The sequence below is a fragment of the Aristolochia californica genome, unplaced genomic scaffold, assembly GCF_029961685.1.
Source record: "Aristolochia californica isolate CCGP_79_NKW_82.1479 unplaced genomic scaffold, dmAriCali1.0.hap1 SCAF_1, whole genome shotgun sequence".
Classification (NCBI taxonomy): Eukaryota; Viridiplantae; Streptophyta; class Magnoliopsida; order Piperales; family Aristolochiaceae; genus Aristolochia; species Aristolochia californica.
This window is the reverse complement of record NW_027181770.1, coordinates 4,339,476-4,356,584: the sequence shown is the minus strand read 5'-3', so window position 1 is coordinate 4,356,584 and position 17,109 is coordinate 4,339,476. Positions and strand designations below refer to the sequence as shown.

The following is a 17,109-nucleotide window of genomic DNA, read 5'->3' as shown; positions in this document are numbered from 1 at the left end:
AAAATGTTTTTTCAACATTTCTAGAAAAAACCACTAATAGTCCATATAAATGTATTCTTACTAAAATTTCTTTTCAATTCCATCAAGAGCCACGAGGAAGGGACAACCAGAGTTAGAAAAATATTTCTAAAAAATATGAGGCACAAATAGTCCATAGAAATGTATTTCTACTACAAATATTTTTTCAATATTTCTTGAAAAAACCACTAATAGTTCATAGAAACTTATTTTTACTAAAATGTCTTTTCAATCCCATCAAGAACCACGAGGAAGGGACAATTGGAGTTGAAGAATGAGTTTTTTTTTTCACTTGTTTATGATCTCGGAGGTGCGAAATCGCACGATGTCTTCGCGCATCGGGGGGGAAATTATTTCTCGTAAGCTCGAGCCGCTAGTGAACGGGCTCAATTCGATGCCACCTTTAACTCCACTTCCTTTAGGTGGGGACCGGGAGAATAGGCCGGTGACGGGCTACCATCGTTTGTGCTGGGCCTAGAGAAGTTTCAGAGTCTGCTAGGGTCAAAAGTATACATTACATACGTGTTAGTAACTAGTGACCTTGACCTTGTTTGGTTATGAAGACTCAGATATAAGGGTGGTATTGAACCAAGCCGGTTCGCGATAGTTCGAGTTCAGTTAAAAAATTTCTGATTTCAAATCGAATGTGAGATTGGGGGGGTTAGTCAACAAAATGAAAATTTGATCTTCATCTTATGCATCTACATGATCTTCATCTTCGAAATGGGTGTTAGTGTGAACAACTTCATCTTCGAAATCTTCGAAATAGGGTGTTAGTGTGGACAACTTCATCTTCGTCTTCATCTTAGAAATTTAAAACCATTGATTTTATTAATTATAAAAATAAGTTAATTAAACCAAGTGTTTGAGTTAACAATATTTTAATTACCACTATTAAATCACTAATACAATAGAGTAAATACAAAAAATTATGATTAATGAATAAAAAGTATTATATTAATAACATAAGATAAAATTTTACATGGTATTAATTAATAATATATTTTGACAAAATTAAATATAATTAATTAATCAAATGCATACTTTAATTATATTTTATTTACCAGAGACTTAAATATGAAGTTTAATATAGTAATAAAATTGAACAAAAATAATAAATAAATACATATTCAACTTTATTAATAACCTAAAAAAAGATTATTCTAATAACGAGTTCGTGCCTTTAATATTAAAATCATCAAGTTACAAGTTTAGTACATATAAACGACGCATGTTCAAAAGTAATAAGATACAACCATCATTTATCGTTCCACATGGAAGTCGATATGGCATCTCGAAATTGTGCGGCTCTTGTGGATTCTAATGCACTCTACCTCCGAAAGCATGTTACTTGGCTACCCACATCCTCAACACCATCGCAATCATCGCTGTCTGTATACATTTACATAAAATTGGATATGACCTCTACATAAAATTAGGCATAACCTCTATATATCTATATATATATATATATATATATATATATATATATATATATATATATATATATATATAATACATGTATAAGATTGGGCATAACCTCTTCTTAAAATTGAGCATAATCTATGTATATAATACCTGTATAAAATTCGGCATGACCTCTACTCAAAATTGGGCATAATCAATATACATAATACCTGCATAAACACTCTATAAAATTGTTTATACATTCCACAAACACTTCATGGAATTGTTTATATACACTCCATAAAATAGTCTAAACACTCCATACACTGCATAATATTATAAATAAACTCCATACAATAATCAAACACAACAAAATTAAATGAAATATCACTATCAATTTACAATCGCCCAAATAAAAACTATAAATTCATTATAAATTTACAAACTATAATTGTTTCTCTTCATGCTAGTTGTTCCTCGCCCATTTCCCCCTATTAACTGATCTCCAAATCTTCCCCTTGATTGATCTTTCTTTTGTAGAGGAGGCAACTTCTTCAATACTGCAATCGTTACATCATCCGCATTGCCCTGACATGCAAGTAAGAACATCCAGAATAAATTTATGATTATGGTAAAAAAAAAAAGGGCCAATTCTTTACTAGTTTACTTTTAACAATCTAAAAATTCTGAATAAGGATATAAATATTGCCCTGATGAGACATTCTCAAGCAGGCCTCCGGACTCAAAAGTCTCCTACTCCAAAAAAATAAGATTGGAAAACAAAATCTTAGAACAATGGTTGAAATGGCATTGGTCAACAAGTTCTCAACAATATCAAAAGTAGGATATATCAATCACAAGTAGCTGTCTATAAGGCAAATCTAATACAACACTAAATTAATAAAAAAAATAGAGTTTAGACTTACCTTATGAAATTTGAGAAAAATCAAAGTCGAAGGGTTAAATCGAAACCACAAAAAAACGAAAATACCATGTGGTGGATATGTATAACACCCGAATCTCCTCACCACATGGCAAAAACATTCCATAGTACTTAAAAAATCCTCAACAACATTCTAAAATATTTCAAAATTAATTAAATTATTTTCATTACTGCATATGCACTAAACAATGAGAAAACACACACATCAAGTCCAAATTCACCGGACACCCCTGGTAGAACCCCATATAACTTCGCAGACACTACGAATTGTACCTCGTCACTGATGGGGGTCGGGTTTCGTTGGCTAATGGATGCCCGTGTAGGCGACTCAGCCTTGTTTGAATTTGACTAAAAAATCCCTAATAAAATCTAAACCATAAACCATCAAACCCTAAAGTCAAACCCTATCACCTACTAAACTCTAAACCCTAAACACTAATTCTATAACACAATACCCTGAACCTTAGAAGCCCTAAACCCTAAACCCTACACCATAATTCCAGACCCTAAACCCAAAAAACCCTAGAGCTTAAAAACACAACCCCCCCCCAAAACCTAAAAAACCCTATCACCTACTAAACTCTAAACCCTAAACACTAATTCTAGAACTTAATACCTTAAAAGCCCTAAACCCTAAACCCTACACCCTAATTCCATACCCTAAACCCAAAAAACCATAAAGCTTCAAAACACAAAACCCCCAAAACCGTAAAAACCCTAAACCCCCTAAACCTTAAAAAACCTAATCCCTAAAATACCCTAAATCCTTAACCCTAAACCCTAAACCCTAAACCCTAATTACAGGAACCTTAAATACCGAACACCAAACCCTAAAAATAATCCCTAACACAAATCAAGAATTTAGACCCTAAACCGTAACCCTAAATCCCACAATTATGCACAAATAACCCCCAATTAGGCACTGAAAATAAATTTAAATCAAATAAAACACTAATTTAATGAAAAAATTAGGGTTTAGGCATACCTTTTGAAATTTGGGGAAAATCGAAGTCGAAGGGTGAAATCGATGTCGAATGGGGAAATCAATGCCTAATCGAAGTAGAAATTAAGCAATTGATGCCCAAATGTCCAAAATCGAAGAAAATCGAAATGGAAATGGGGAAATAAAATCGGAAGGTATTTTCGGGGGAAAGGCGAATAGCCAAAGAGAGAAGGGAGTGGGAGGCCGAAAGGGAGAAGAGAGGGAGAAGACAGAGAAGAAAGGGAGGTCGGGAGGGATAAGAGAGAGAGAAGCGAGAGAGAGTGAGTCCGAGAGAAGAGAGGGAGTACGAAGATGAGAGAGGGCGTGCGAGAGAGAGGGTGAGTGTTATGGTCCTGGGTTAAGTACCTATGTCTTCCGCTCCTAACAGGCCGGTCTTTTGGGTAGTATTGGCTAGGTGCTTAACATTTGGTATCAGAGCAGGCGCTACGTCCTGACTTCGAGTCCCAGCGGCCGCGTGCGCCGGTGGACCGCAAGCCCCTGGCGTGACCCCTGACCTGGTCGCGTTGCTGTGTTAATGCCGCCGTGGTCGTCGGCTCGGGCGGGCGGGGTGTGATGTTATGGTCCTGGGTTAAGTACCTATGTCTTCCGCTCCTAACAGGCCGGTCTTTTGGGTAGTATTGGCTAGGTGCTTAACAGTGAGGCCGAAAAAAAATCGAGAGATGAGGTTGGAGACTAGAGGGAGCGGAGACGGTGGCTGGAGACGAAAATCCGATCGATTTTATGGCAGCAGAACGTTGGGGGCACAGGGAGACGAGAGAGGGAGAGTGGGAGAGAGGAAGAAAAAATGAGAAATGACGACGCACGAGGGGGATGGGGGGGGGGGATGCGAGGAGAGAAGGAAAAAAACCGGCGTCGCCCGTCCTTCAATTCAAAGAAGATCAAACAAGGCCTTTTTCCAGATTATCGAAATTAAACCATGGAGATGAAGGACCCCTTCATCCCCTGCATCGAGATGAAACTTCATTTGTGTTCCACTAACGACTTCAAGTGTTGAAGGGCATTATGCGGATGAAGATCATCGCCCCTCCCCCCCCCCCCAATTGAATTCGGGTTCGAGTCGAGTTCTATTGAGCGGCGATTCCGTTAGCGAGTTTAGAGTAGGCTCGTTTACTCAAACCAGTCGGCAGTAGCAGGGAGAATAAGGGTAGTTGACTCTTTGGGTGGGTATTCAGCAGAGGGGCGTTTGTCGAGAAACTAGGCGAGCCATGTTCGTCTTCGCTCGTCGGCATTTTTAAACTTTAGTCGACTTAGGTGTTATCGACGATGACAGAAGTAACATAATAGACCAGATGTAAGCTGAATTTTCCTATTTTGAGTCCGATTAGACCTTATTCTTTCTTTGCCTGTCTGTGTCCGTTTACGTTTTCGTTTTCGTTTTGACTTCGAACTCTTTCGAAACTCCAAACTCCAAACGGCAAATTCGGCAAAGCAGTCTCCGTCTCCTCCAGTTCTCTCCAATCCTCCATTCTTTTTCCAGTTTTCCAATTTTTGGTGGCCACTTCGTACTCGAAGCTGGCGCATTCCCAAACCCCTACTGCACTCTCTACGCCCCTTTTTTTCAAGGCGCTGGTGTCGATGTTCTCTCTGGTCGTCGGTCGCCTTAGCAAATGCCTCATTAAGATCTGTCAATTGTTCGCCCCATCTTAGGTTTGTTAACGTTGCCCCTCACTTCCTCTCATTGCCTCTGTTGTTGTCGTATCCTTTCTCTTTTGTGTTACAGGTCAAATCTTGTTGTCTCGTTCGTTCTCCACCGCACTAAATTATGTGAGTTTAGCTTTTTTCTTACTCTTTCATCTCTTTCTTTTAATTGATCTTTTTTTGTTTTAGTTCATTTTGATCGTTAGCTCGATAACAATCCAGACATTCCTTGGGATTTTACGGATGCCAATAAGGAAAGGGTGAGTCCTTTTTCACTTATTCTGTAAAAATCTTTTAGTTGTATTTTCCTTTGCAGGCAGAGCTGGGATATTGGATCTGATTCAAATAGAGGAAATAATTGAACTGGAAGAAATATACTTTGGAATTTGAAAAATAGCGAAAACTTTTTTTTTTCTTTTCTTTGTGACTATTGATTATGCGCACTATGCACCAAATCCTATTATGACTTAACCCAAGACTTCAAATTAGAAGCCAGCCAAAGACCCAATCATATTTGTATTGGAGCTTTGTGGCCTAGAATCAACTAAGGGACTAGAAGGAACATAATATCGAACTAGTCCGGAAAAGATGTGTCATGTAAACAAGAGTCAAATAAGATTATTTTTGTAGTTTTGATTCAACAAGTTGTTTTAAGCTTTCTATTATGCTAGCATTATTTATTCAACACAATTTATGCATAATTTATTAATGTTTATGAACAATCTTATGCATAGTGTATGGCAATTTTAAACAGATTTTTATGTACAATTTGATGCAGAGGCCTACAGTTTATATGAAATGTATTTTATGCAAAGTTTAAAATTTAAGTTGGAATTTGAACCCCGACTCAAGCTTGAGCTCAAACTTAGTTAAAATTATTAGGCTCGAGTTTGATTCCAAATTTAGGTTTGAGGATGAGTTCGAGCTCGAGTTCGAATTTAAAGTATTCTGATCAAACCAAACTCGAATATATGGAGGTTCGAGTTTGGTTCGACTCAATGCCACCCCTATTTGGAACCTACGAAAAACCATATTATTTATTCAGCACAATTTATGCATAATTTATTAATGTTTATGAACAATCTTATGCATAGTGTATGGCATAAAATTTATGCATATGATTTTTAAACAGATTTTTATGTACAATTTGATGCATAGGCCTACAGTTTATATGATATATTTTTTTATGCAAAGTTTTAAATGTAAGTTGGAATTTGAACCCCGACTCAAGTTTGAGTTTAAACTCAGTTAAAATTATTGGGCTCTAGTTTGATTCCAAATTTAGGCTCGAGGCTGAGTTTGAGTTTGAGTTTGAATTCAAAATATTCTGATCAAACCAAACTCGAATATATGGAGGTTCGATCAATTGAAAAGGTTGGGTATATGGTTCGACTAATAAACTAGCTAACTGGTTAACCAAGTCATGTCAGGTGGTCCGGAGTCGAATTTACTGCCAAATAGTAATCTGTGGTCCTTATGGTCAGACATGTTGCCAATATGCATATAAACTTGTGGAGTTCATGATGACGCCATTCATACATTCTATATTGTTCAGGGCAAGAATTGAATTATAAGGTACGATCATTACCCATTCACCAGGAAGAACCTGGATTTAATTAAAAAGAAAAACGGATCATCGGTCTCCCCATCCGGAGCTGCTTACCGAATCCAAAACCAGACAACAAAATCAAAAGAAAAATGGCGTCAATGCGATTTACAGCCCCCATTCAAGCAAACGAACTGCTAGTCAAGAAGAAAACCGTATGCTGAACTTGAACATTTTTCTTCTACCACCCAGAAAAGTATTTCACTTGCGCGACCAGTTTTGTCCTTGCGAATAAGAACTCCGGGATGAGGACAGAAGCAGGTGTGAGTTCGGTGTCGTTATGCCCTTTAACGGGAGAGCTCTATTGAAAAATGTTTTTTGGTTTTCATCTTCTGAAGCAGTCTGAGACCGAGTTCTCGCCGCAGGCTTCTGCTTGTTTTTGGAAAATTTAAAAGCGGCTTGGACACTTCGTAGAGAGATGCTGGTAGTTACTTTCAGAAAGATTTTCATGGCTGACGATCTTGTTTGGGTACATGATAAAAGGACCACTCTTCTCTTTGGCTGAAATAAAATTCGCAGAGCAAGTGGTAGTTTATGTGTGAGAGTAGGGGAATCTTCTCGACGTCGCCCACTTCCTGCAAATTTTTCTTCAATTGAAAAATGGAATATTTCCGGCTAGTGTTAATTAGAATATTCGCAATCTTTTGCTTTCTCTGTCACACAGCTGCAGTCGTCGCATTGACAGGGAAGAAGACCACAAAACTGAGAGGAAATGTATTACCGATTTGCCGTCCCTTTCTCTGCAGTGATTTCCTATTAGAGGATATCGAAATGTTCTGGATGCATCCAAGCTCGAGTTTTAAGCAGAAATCTCTCTAAATCAATTGAAAATCTACCATTCTTTCGCGCTTTTAAGGAGAACCAATTTGCAATCTTTCTCTTTTCTCGCTGTAATTTCAGCTTTCCCTTCTACTCATCTTTGTCGGCCACCATACACTGTAAAAGATTGCGAATCTAAAAACTTAAATCCAGGAAAAGATTCCGAATCTACACTTTTTCGAGCATTTCCAATTCTTTTTTTCTACTCGTCGCACTCTGTAATCTTGCACCACCTCGAGTCGCCGCAGCCAGTCTCTTCAACAATTAAACCAGCCGCCACATGTTTCCCACTTTTCGTCTCATCTATCCTCATTTCTAAAGCAAACTTCGAATCTCATCACGTCAAGTTACAGTTTTGCTTTTTCAATCTTGGTTTGTGACGACCCAGAATAACACCTTCACCGCAGAGAGCTTAACCTGCTGCTGAGATTCACCAGATAAGCAAACGATAAACTCGATCTGTGAACCCAATATCGACAAAACTTCTTCGTAAATTACTCCAGGCAGAAGCTTCTTTCAAAGTTAATCTCGATTTCTTTAATCCCAGTCAATTTCCAATCCACCCATTTCCAGGCCTTTTGCTTGACTTTCCTGGAGATTAATGATGTTTCCCTTGTTTTCTTCGCCAGTGCCGACACCAAATCTAGTAATTAAAGAAGAAAAAGACTAGAGCAGTTCTAATATCTCCATAGTTAACTCGATTAATTCAACCTCATTACATACATCATATATCTGTAGCAGAGCTTTCGGCTCTAGCCTTAGGGACTTTACTAATTGCAATTAAGAAGTGGATGAGCATTAATTAATTAAACAATGATTAATAAAGGAGGGGGTGGTTAGGCCAAATCGCAGGCTACGAATGTGGATTGTGACAACTGACAAGGAGTGTTCTGATAAAAATTATTTGAAGAGGATCGGCCACCAGCCAGAGAACAAGTCCCTCGCGAAACCCTACGTAAGCTGTTCTCCTCTTAATCTATCTATCAGTAATGGAGTTCGATCGAGAGCTTCGAATTGGTGATGAAAGCATTATTAGTATTACCAGAAAATATCAGAATCTATGGAGTTGAGTATTGAATCATGCCTGAATATTAGGAATCCACCTCTTCAAGCTGTTGCCGCATGCTCTTCCAATCTGAAATCCGCTTCCCTCATGAAATGTTATCTTATCAGTGAAGGTAGCACTCTATCCGTTTTTTTTTTTTTTTTTTTTTTCGAGCTTGGCCGATTTGGAGAGGATTAAGCTCGTTGTGTTCTTCAAGCAGTTGGAAGATATGGAAGTTGTTTTGCTAGTTTGTGCTTGGAAAACTTAACCGCTATCAGTGAAATGGGGTTCTGTTCCATCGGAAGACTGGAAAAGTTGGAGACTTTCTCTGAAATCCTGTTCTTGGTTCAATTGATGAATACTAGAAGGCGATCGGAAACTGTGCTGCCATGACTGTCAAGTAAGGTTCTGTAAGAGCTGAGTCGATCCACCTCCCATCAAACGAGTAATGGGAGAGAAGACGAAAAGGTGAGGGGCGGGGTTCGAACTGGGATTAAACCGACCCAATTGAGATGGCTTTTTCTCGTTACATCAAAACTCGGAAAATTTATTTATTTATTTAAAATAATATAATGGAGACATTTAGTCTTTTACTTATTTTATATTAATTAAGATTTTATGTTTCATTATTTAATATAAATAACTTGGTTTAATCGTTTATGTTTTCTGTCTTAGAATTTCAGAACCGAGAAAATTTCGAATGCCCACTGAACCCGGTTCTGCGGGACGTGGAAAACTTGAATCTGTCTTACCCCCTCCGACCTTTCGATCCGTGCGTACTGCGCACAGCTTCCTCGCGCCTTACCAGTCAAGAGTTACTGCCGCAAAAAACCTGCAAGTTGGCGCGAACCGCAAATGATCGAACTGACTCTCACTTGGTTGCATCTTAGCCGATATGAAAATGACACAGACTATTAAAAATTTGGTGAAGGATAATTATCCCCTTCTTCCTGCCTCCTTCTGCACTGGCTCGAAAAAGTGGACGACGTTCTCCTGTCGGCAATACCAGCCCTGGCACGGATAAATAATCTGAAGACGTAAGCGCAGGGAGGAGGAGGACCACTTGACCCGGCGCATTCTAGTGAGAATCGTCACTTGTTTCTTTTCCCCTTTTGTTTATTATTTATTTTTCCTAACCATCATATTCTCTGGAATCAGCGTCTGCCAATTCAATCCTTCTCGTTTCCCGGCTGCAGCTTCAAGTAGAGAGAGGAGAGAGGTGGAGGAGCAGCATCCATCGCCGCCAGCACCACCACTATGTCCGTCGAACCGGACGACGGCCCGCGTAACAACTCCCGAGTTAAAGATCCTCCGCCCGGTCCGATCGAGAGGGAGCTCATGGATCTCGACCTTGACCTTGACGGGCACTCTTGGCCTTTTGATCTCAGTCACGACCTTTCTAATCCTTCCTCTCCCTTTTTGCTTTCTTTCTTCTCCTCCTTTTCGCCTAATCCTAATTTACAGCTCCCGCTTTCTTCTTCGGAGCAACCGTCGTCGCCTCTTTGGGCTTTCCCAGATGCTGCTGATGATAAATTCGCCGACAATTCTGTGCTGCCGTTTCCCGGTGGTCTTCGGTTAGCTGATTGCGCCAGGTTTTTTTCCAGTGAGTGCCTTCTCGTTTGTTTCGTGAGTTGTGGATTTGGATTTAGCCAGACAATTTGTTATTTGCTTTTCTGGTTGAACGGTTTGTTTAAGTGTTTGTCGTCCGCTGAAATTGTTCTGGTGCTCTGGCAATACTTGGGTTCCGGTTCGTACTTTTTTTATATTTTCTTCTTTTTTCTTCTTTGTTTAACATATTGACCCGAAACAATTCCCCCTCCCTTGCCTGACATAGCGGATTTGTTTTCTTTTGATTTGATATTAGATTTGGACTCTTATTTCTATTTCTCTGTTTATCACACGCTCTTGTTATTATGATATTTCTGGTCTTCGAATTCTCTCATTTTATGCTTTCTTTTTCTTTTTTTCTTTAAAGGCAGTTTATTTCATCATTTTCTGTTATCTGATTCAATTTCACTTATGTTCTTTATGAAGTTGTCTCATCTGTAAAATTAAATGTCGACTTTGCTGTTTCACATGGCTTCAATTCAGTCTTCTTGTTATGAGTGGAGCTGTTGTGGTATCAGCTGGTTTGCCTATTTTGTTAGGCCATTTACTTCTCGCTTGCCAACGTGGTTTCACGTAATCTCCAAGTCCACAATCATCCTGTTTTCTTAGTAACTCAGCATTCACTTTTTTCTGTTTTTTGGTTCTTGTTATTTTAGTTTGTGTGAGGATTTTTTTTTGGCTTTCTTTGGTTGGATATGTTTGGGGAAACTGGCTTCTGTTTATGACTCAACGCTGGTCGTGTTTCTGGTAAATTATTTTCTCTTTCTTTTATCTTTTGAAGCTTTAGGAACAGTTTGTGTAGTTATTTCCTCTCTCTGCCTAAGCTGACTTCACAACAAATGGGAAATTGCTTGTTAATATGAAGTTGTTATTCGTGCTCTTACTATGAGATCAGAAAATTATAAGCGATCATTTTATTGACTTGATTTTGTTGCTTTAGAATTTTGAAATAATCTCGTATCTCAAGATTGGATTTCTATTACTTACTATTGCTTATTTTCCTCTCTGGCATTGTGTGCGCCGTGCTTTAAGCTGTAACTTGTTCTCGAGGAAAGTAAATGCAATTACTTGTGCAAAATTTTGAATTCTATCAATGGCTTTTTCCTGAAATTAGTTCCGCACAAATATCAGGTAATCCAGATTCTACGCATGGAAATCCTTCACAAGAAGGTGACAAAAGAAGGCTGCTGCCAGCTTCTACAAGTAACACAGCTGAGGATGATACTTCTGATGAGTCGTGCATAATTAAGGAGAGGATGACACAGGCCCTTAGGTGCTTCAAGGACTCAGCTGAACAACATTTTTTGGTTCAAGTGTGGGCTCCAGTTAAAAATGGTGATAAATATGTTCTCACAACTTCTGGGCAACCCTTTGTTCTGGATCCGCATAGCAATGGGCTTCTTCAATACAGGACTGTGTCACTGATGTATTTGTTTTCTGTGGATGGGGAAAGCGATGGAGATTTGGGTCTACCAGGCCGTGTATTTCGACAGAAACTGCCAGAGTGGACCCCAAATGTTCAGTATTATAGTAGTAAGGAGTATCCACGTCTTAATCATGCTCTTCACTACAACGTGCGGGGTTCTTTAGCCTTGCCTGTTTTTGAACCTTCAGGACAGTCTTGTATCGGTGTGGTTGAGCTCATTGTGACTTTCCAGAAGATCAATTATGCTTCTGAGGTGGATAAAGTTTGCAAAGCTCTCGAGGTTGGTATCTTCCTGTGGTTATTTTCTGTCGTGTGTTAATGATCTCATCAGTGTCTGGGGTTTGCATATTTTCTCCTAATACCTACAACTCTTGTCTTGTTCTTTGTTTATATTTTGGACCGGAAGCTAATCAATGAAATCAAATTTGATCACCTTTTATACTGGGTACCAGTGGATTTGTTTTCAAAAAAATGTCTCTATGTTGACTTTCAGTAAACTTCCACTTACCATTCCAAGTTCTACACTTTCCAAATGTTGGTAGGTGTATAGAGGAATTAGTTACATGAGTCAATTTGCTTTGTTTTTCTTTTCACACTCGCTTGTAAGTTGTGAGCCCACAACATATTGAGCAGCACATCCTCCTTTGTGTGTAAGATGTCAATTGCATATTTGTCCTTCATATGCAGATACAAAATTTCATTCTTATGTTAGTGGTGGCTGGTAGGTCTGCTTCATAGTAGTTTACCACCATCTGTATTAGTGAGCGAGAGAATAACATACTGCTTGGATGTGATCCATGGGTGAGATTAATGGAAGTGTTTGCAGGTGGTGAGACAATGAGCTAGTTAACCAAAGAAACTAGTAAAGCAGGGTTGAGGCTTAGATATTAATTGCAGGTAGTCTTAAAAGAAAATTTATCTTGCGTATTGAATAGTCTTTCCTTGGTCATGTTCTTCATAGCCAATTTGTGTCTTCGTTTTTTTTTATAAAAAAATTGGTCCTACTGTACGATTTATCTCTAGCAAGAATCTGCAGTGATATGTTGGTGAACAGGATGTTTTTGACACAAATTGTCCTGCTTTGCAAACTCACAATACTAAAGAATTTCCAGTTCTCTGTAGGCTGTAAACCTGAAGAGTTCTGATATATTAGATCATCCAAACAGGCAGGTAAGCTGTTTGTCAATACCTGGTAGAAATATATTTTTAACTGGTGGTTTCATTTTTCTCCCAAAAGCTTATATTCTTTGGCTCATTTTGAATCAGATATGTAATGAAGGTCGTCAAGCTGCCCTAGCTGAAATTCTGGAGATATTAACTGTGGTGTGCGAGACTCACAAATTGCCTTTGGCTCAGACCTGGGTTCCATGTCGGCATCGCAGTGTTTTAGCCTATGGTGGTGGTTCAAAGAAGAGCTGCACAAGCATAGATGGAAGTTGCATGGGACAAGTCTGCATGTCTACAACTGATGTGGCATTCTATGTTGTGGATGCCCATATGTGGGGTTTTAGAGATGCATGTGCAGAGCACCATTTGCAAAAGGGCCAGGGAGTAGCTGGTAGGGCATTTTCATCACGTAGGCCTTGTTTCTCTAGTGATATTACTAAATTCACCAAGACTGAGTACCCACTTGTACACTATGCTCGTATGTTTGGGTTGGTGAGCTGCTTTGCCATAAGCTTGAGGAGCACCCAAACTGGAAGTGATGATTACATATTGGAGTTCTTCCTCCCACTTAATTGCAAGGAACCCAGTGAACAAATGGATTTGTTGAAATCTATTTCAACCACTATGAGGCATTGGTTTCGAAGTTTAAAAGCTTCCACTGATAATGAACTAGGGGACGAAGGATATCTGGAGATTATTGAAACAAACAGAAACGAGAAGATGGATTCAAAACCTGAACCTGACCATATAAATATTCAAACTCCACCCTGCATAAGCAGTGAAGGACTTGATGGTCTTGAGTTTGATCGTTTACTGAATGGGAGAGATGTAATTCCCAATTTGTTGGAAGGGCAGTTGGCCACAGATGTTGATACTGGAATGACTGAGAACAAGACTCTCATTGGTGCAAATGGATGTCAGAATGCAGTTTCTTTACCTGATAACAAAAGCACAAAGACAAGTGAAAGAAGGCGAGGAAAAACTGAGAAGTCAATCAGCTTAGAAGTTCTTCAACAATACTTTACTGGTAGTCTTAAAGATGCTGCGAAAAGCCTTGGTGGTAAGCATAAGCCATTCGATGTTTTCTTTGTTTGCAGACGATTATGCTTGATTAAGTGGAATAGTATTTGTTAATGAAAAGGATACCCATTTGAAATTTCCTATTTGTGGTTTTAACAGTTTGTCCAACAACCATGAAACGGATATGTCGGCAGCATGGAATCTCAAGGTGGCCATCACGCAAGATAAACAAAGTGAATCGTTCTCTGTCCAAGCTGAAAAGAGTGATTGAATCAGTCCAAGGTGCAGAAGGTGCATTCAGCCTTGCTTCCCTCACTAGTCCCCTTCCTGTTGCTGTTGGTTCTATTACCTGGCCTGTTAGCGTAGAAGGATCTTTGCAATCACCACCAGTATCAAAAATCTCTGATTATCTAGGTGGAAGGGAAAGAATGTCACCCCGACTAGAAACATCTGAAAGACAGCTTGAAACTGTTGGTTTATTAGGCCAACACGAACTTCTAGACAAACAAAAGTGTCCCCAGGAGCAGGCTGCTAGGGATTCCCCAGGGTCGAAATCACGAAGTGGTTCTGGTGAAGAAAGTGCGGAGACACCAATTTCTGCCGAATCATGTCAAGGTAGTCCAACAAACGAAACAAATGTGCACAATCTACATCTTGTTTCTTCTTCCCAAGAACAAACTTTGGATATTGGTTCCTTCCTTCCTGAGTCCACTGGAGGATTAAGTCTATTAGCTGCATACTCGATACCTGATGCTCGTGTAACCACCCAGCCACGGTCGGTACTGGGTGGAATGCTAACGGAGGATTCAGGAAGCTGCCAAGACCTCAGAGATCTCTGTAATTTAGCTGCAGATGGTTGCCAGGAGGAGCCCTTAGGCTCTGAAGCAATGCCAAATTTGACCCACGTTAGTGCGTCGCAGGATATGAGAACCGTGACCGTAAAGGCAACTTACAAAGAAGACATCATAAGGTTTAAGCTACCACTTGCTTCAGGTGTTTTCGAGTTGAAAGAGGAAGTCTCAAAACGGCTGAAACTGGAGGTGGGCACTTTTGATATTAAGTATTTGGATGATGATCAAGAGTGGGTTCTACTGGCTTGTGATGCGGACTTGGCAGAGTGTGCGGAGATGTCAAAATCTTGGGGAGGAAACGTGATCAGGCTTCAAGTTCATGACATAACAGCCAACATTGGGAGCTCGTGTGAGAGCACGGGAGATGATAAGTATTGAGTTGTTACACACCATCTGCCTGGATCTGTATCTTTTAATCATGTCCACGATGCAGGTGAAATTGTAGATGTTAGTTTCGAGCGCCTCCATCTTCTTGTAACAATTTTTGGATTAGCTTAGGGGGAAATTTAGTAATGAGCTGTTTTTAATCCTTTATTTTGACTAATTATGCAATTGGATTTATTCTTTTAAGCTGAACTGGTGATTATCTAAAGCAGATTAAAACAGCAGCTCGCAATCCTTTCGGACGAAAGAGTGGAAGTAGTCAACAACTGGCCCTTTTGAGATTACTATTGAGGCCATTAAAAAAACGAAAAAGACGTTAAGTGGTGGTTCGATGAACAACTTATCAGATATTTAACCTGATAAGAACAGATACTACACAACTGTAAAACTTAAAAAGAGAAATTCCCAAGACAAACAGTGGAGAAGTTCCGATTCAGATTCGGTGGGATTGATCAAAGATTTCCGTTGACGACGACGGGAATCCGATGGGGAAAGAAAGCGAGTTTCTCTATGCAGCGCAGCAGTTGGTTGCTTCCCCTACTCGTTTTCCTCCCAGAGTACCTCTATTCACTGTCCTAATTATGGCAAGAAAGGCCACGTGTCACGAGGAAGCAAAGTTGCAGGAGTAGTCGTTCAACGGCACGTTTGGTCGTATATGGAATTTTAGTAAGTTTAAATGGGTGGGAAACAGCAAACCAGGTCTTATCATTCTCTTCGTACAAATTCTGAACATTATTTTGGCGATTTGATATTTGCGGTTGTATAAGACAATATAAGCGAAGATTTTTCTACTATTTTCTGCTTTGTTCTTCTCTTTATGGGACCTCTAATTGATTTAGGGCACTGTTATTTCACTTACGATCGGGTAAAATATGTTAAAATCATAAGTATAGGGAAAAAGTAAATTACTAATATATTTTACTTTCCCCCGTTTTAGGCATAACGGAGGGAAAAATTAATTCAGAGGGGTCCAGCTTTGAATTCATTTTCCCTCCCTTAATTACATCGTACTTGGGTTGTCAAAAGGGCTCTGTCGAATAAAATTTTTTTTTTTTCACTTGCTCGTGATTTCAATCACCCTCTGTGCGACCTATCACCAACGCTCGACTCCCTTCCTCTCACCGTCCCCTACACCACCGACGATTCTCTCCCCTCTTTGCAACCTCCGTTGTTCGTTCCACTCGCTACAATCTCCTTTATTTGTTCCACTCGCTGAGCGATGAAGAGGAGCTACAATAACTCAATGCAACACATGCCATAATTACTATTATTAATTTTTCCTGTTAAATAACCATTGTTATTATTTATATATTTTTTTATAATCTCGTTTTTCTGTTTTTGATTTTATATTCAGATTTTGAACTTTTTCATTATGCAATACTTAGTATTTAATTACTTCCCAATTTTATTTTTTAATTATAAAGTATAATTAAAACTAATAATTTATTTTAATTTTATTTCATTCATTTTAAAATAATTTTAGCTTTGTTTAATGTTTGGGTCAAGTGGAGTTTCTAAACAATCAACCTAACCTCCAGCCATATTTTTAAGAACTCAACTCTACCTCAAACCTTTAACCTTAAACCCCAACTTCTAATTTGACAAAAAAAAAAGGCTAAATAATAGACCTAACCCTGTTTCTCTATCCTAATTTGACAAATATTTTTTCTGTTGTATTTTTGTATGTATAATTATAATTTTTTATATATAAATAGGTGATTGAGTTATATTTGTATTATTTTTATTTTTATTATTACGATGTTTGTTTAGTGCTATGTTTGTATAATTATTTCATATTTAGATATTACAAAATTATAATTTGATTACAATTTTAATAATATAAAAGTAAATATTTGTTTATTTTTTATATTTAATATATTTTATTTATTAACTAATATTAATTTAATTTTTTGAAAGTCAGATATATCAAAATATTTTATTTAATAAATAATCTATCTATATTTTACACCACACTTTCCATTATGCATATTAACACAAATACGTACTTTACACTATACTTTATATTGTGCACACTAACACAAACAAGTACTTTACACTACATTTTCTATTACTCATACTAACACAAACAAGTACTTTACTTTCCCTCTCACTCTCCCTGCACTTACTAACACAAACAAATAATTTCTATTACGCAAACAACTTTACTTTTCCTA

At 38.4% G+C, this 17,109-nt stretch overlaps 1 protein-coding gene across 1 annotated transcript; it reads left to right on the top strand.

The window, feature by feature from the left end:
• The first annotated feature begins 9,418 nt into the window (after window positions 1-9,418).
• On the top strand, window positions 9,419-15,132 carry LOC137956649 (protein NLP6-like). The gene is made up of 6 exons (XM_068804221.1): window positions 9,419-9,560; window positions 9,638-10,082; window positions 11,219-11,793; window positions 12,636-12,683; window positions 12,780-13,740; window positions 13,860-15,132. Exons 2-6 carry the CDS (start codon window positions 9,737-9,739, stop codon window positions 14,927-14,929), a joined length of 3,000 nt encoding a protein of 999 aa, XP_068660322.1. The 5' UTR covers window positions 9,419-9,560; window positions 9,638-9,736; the 3' UTR covers window positions 14,930-15,132.
• The last annotated feature ends 1,977 nt before the right edge of the window (window positions 15,133-17,109 follow it).

Bases quoted from the DNA above. Each gene is read 5' to 3' on its own strand.
- LOC137956649 (XM_068804221.1), top strand. From the start codon at position 9,737: ATGTCCGTCGAACCGGACGACGGCCCGCGTAACAACTCCCGAGTTAAA. The intron at 12,684-12,779 runs GTAAGCTGTTTG...ATTTTGAATCAG, and splicing joins TAGATCATCCAAACAGGCAG to ATATGTAATGAAGGTCGTCA. The intron at 13,741-13,859 runs GTAAGCATAAGC...TGGTTTTAACAG, and splicing joins TGCTGCGAAAAGCCTTGGTG to TTTGTCCAACAACCATGAAA.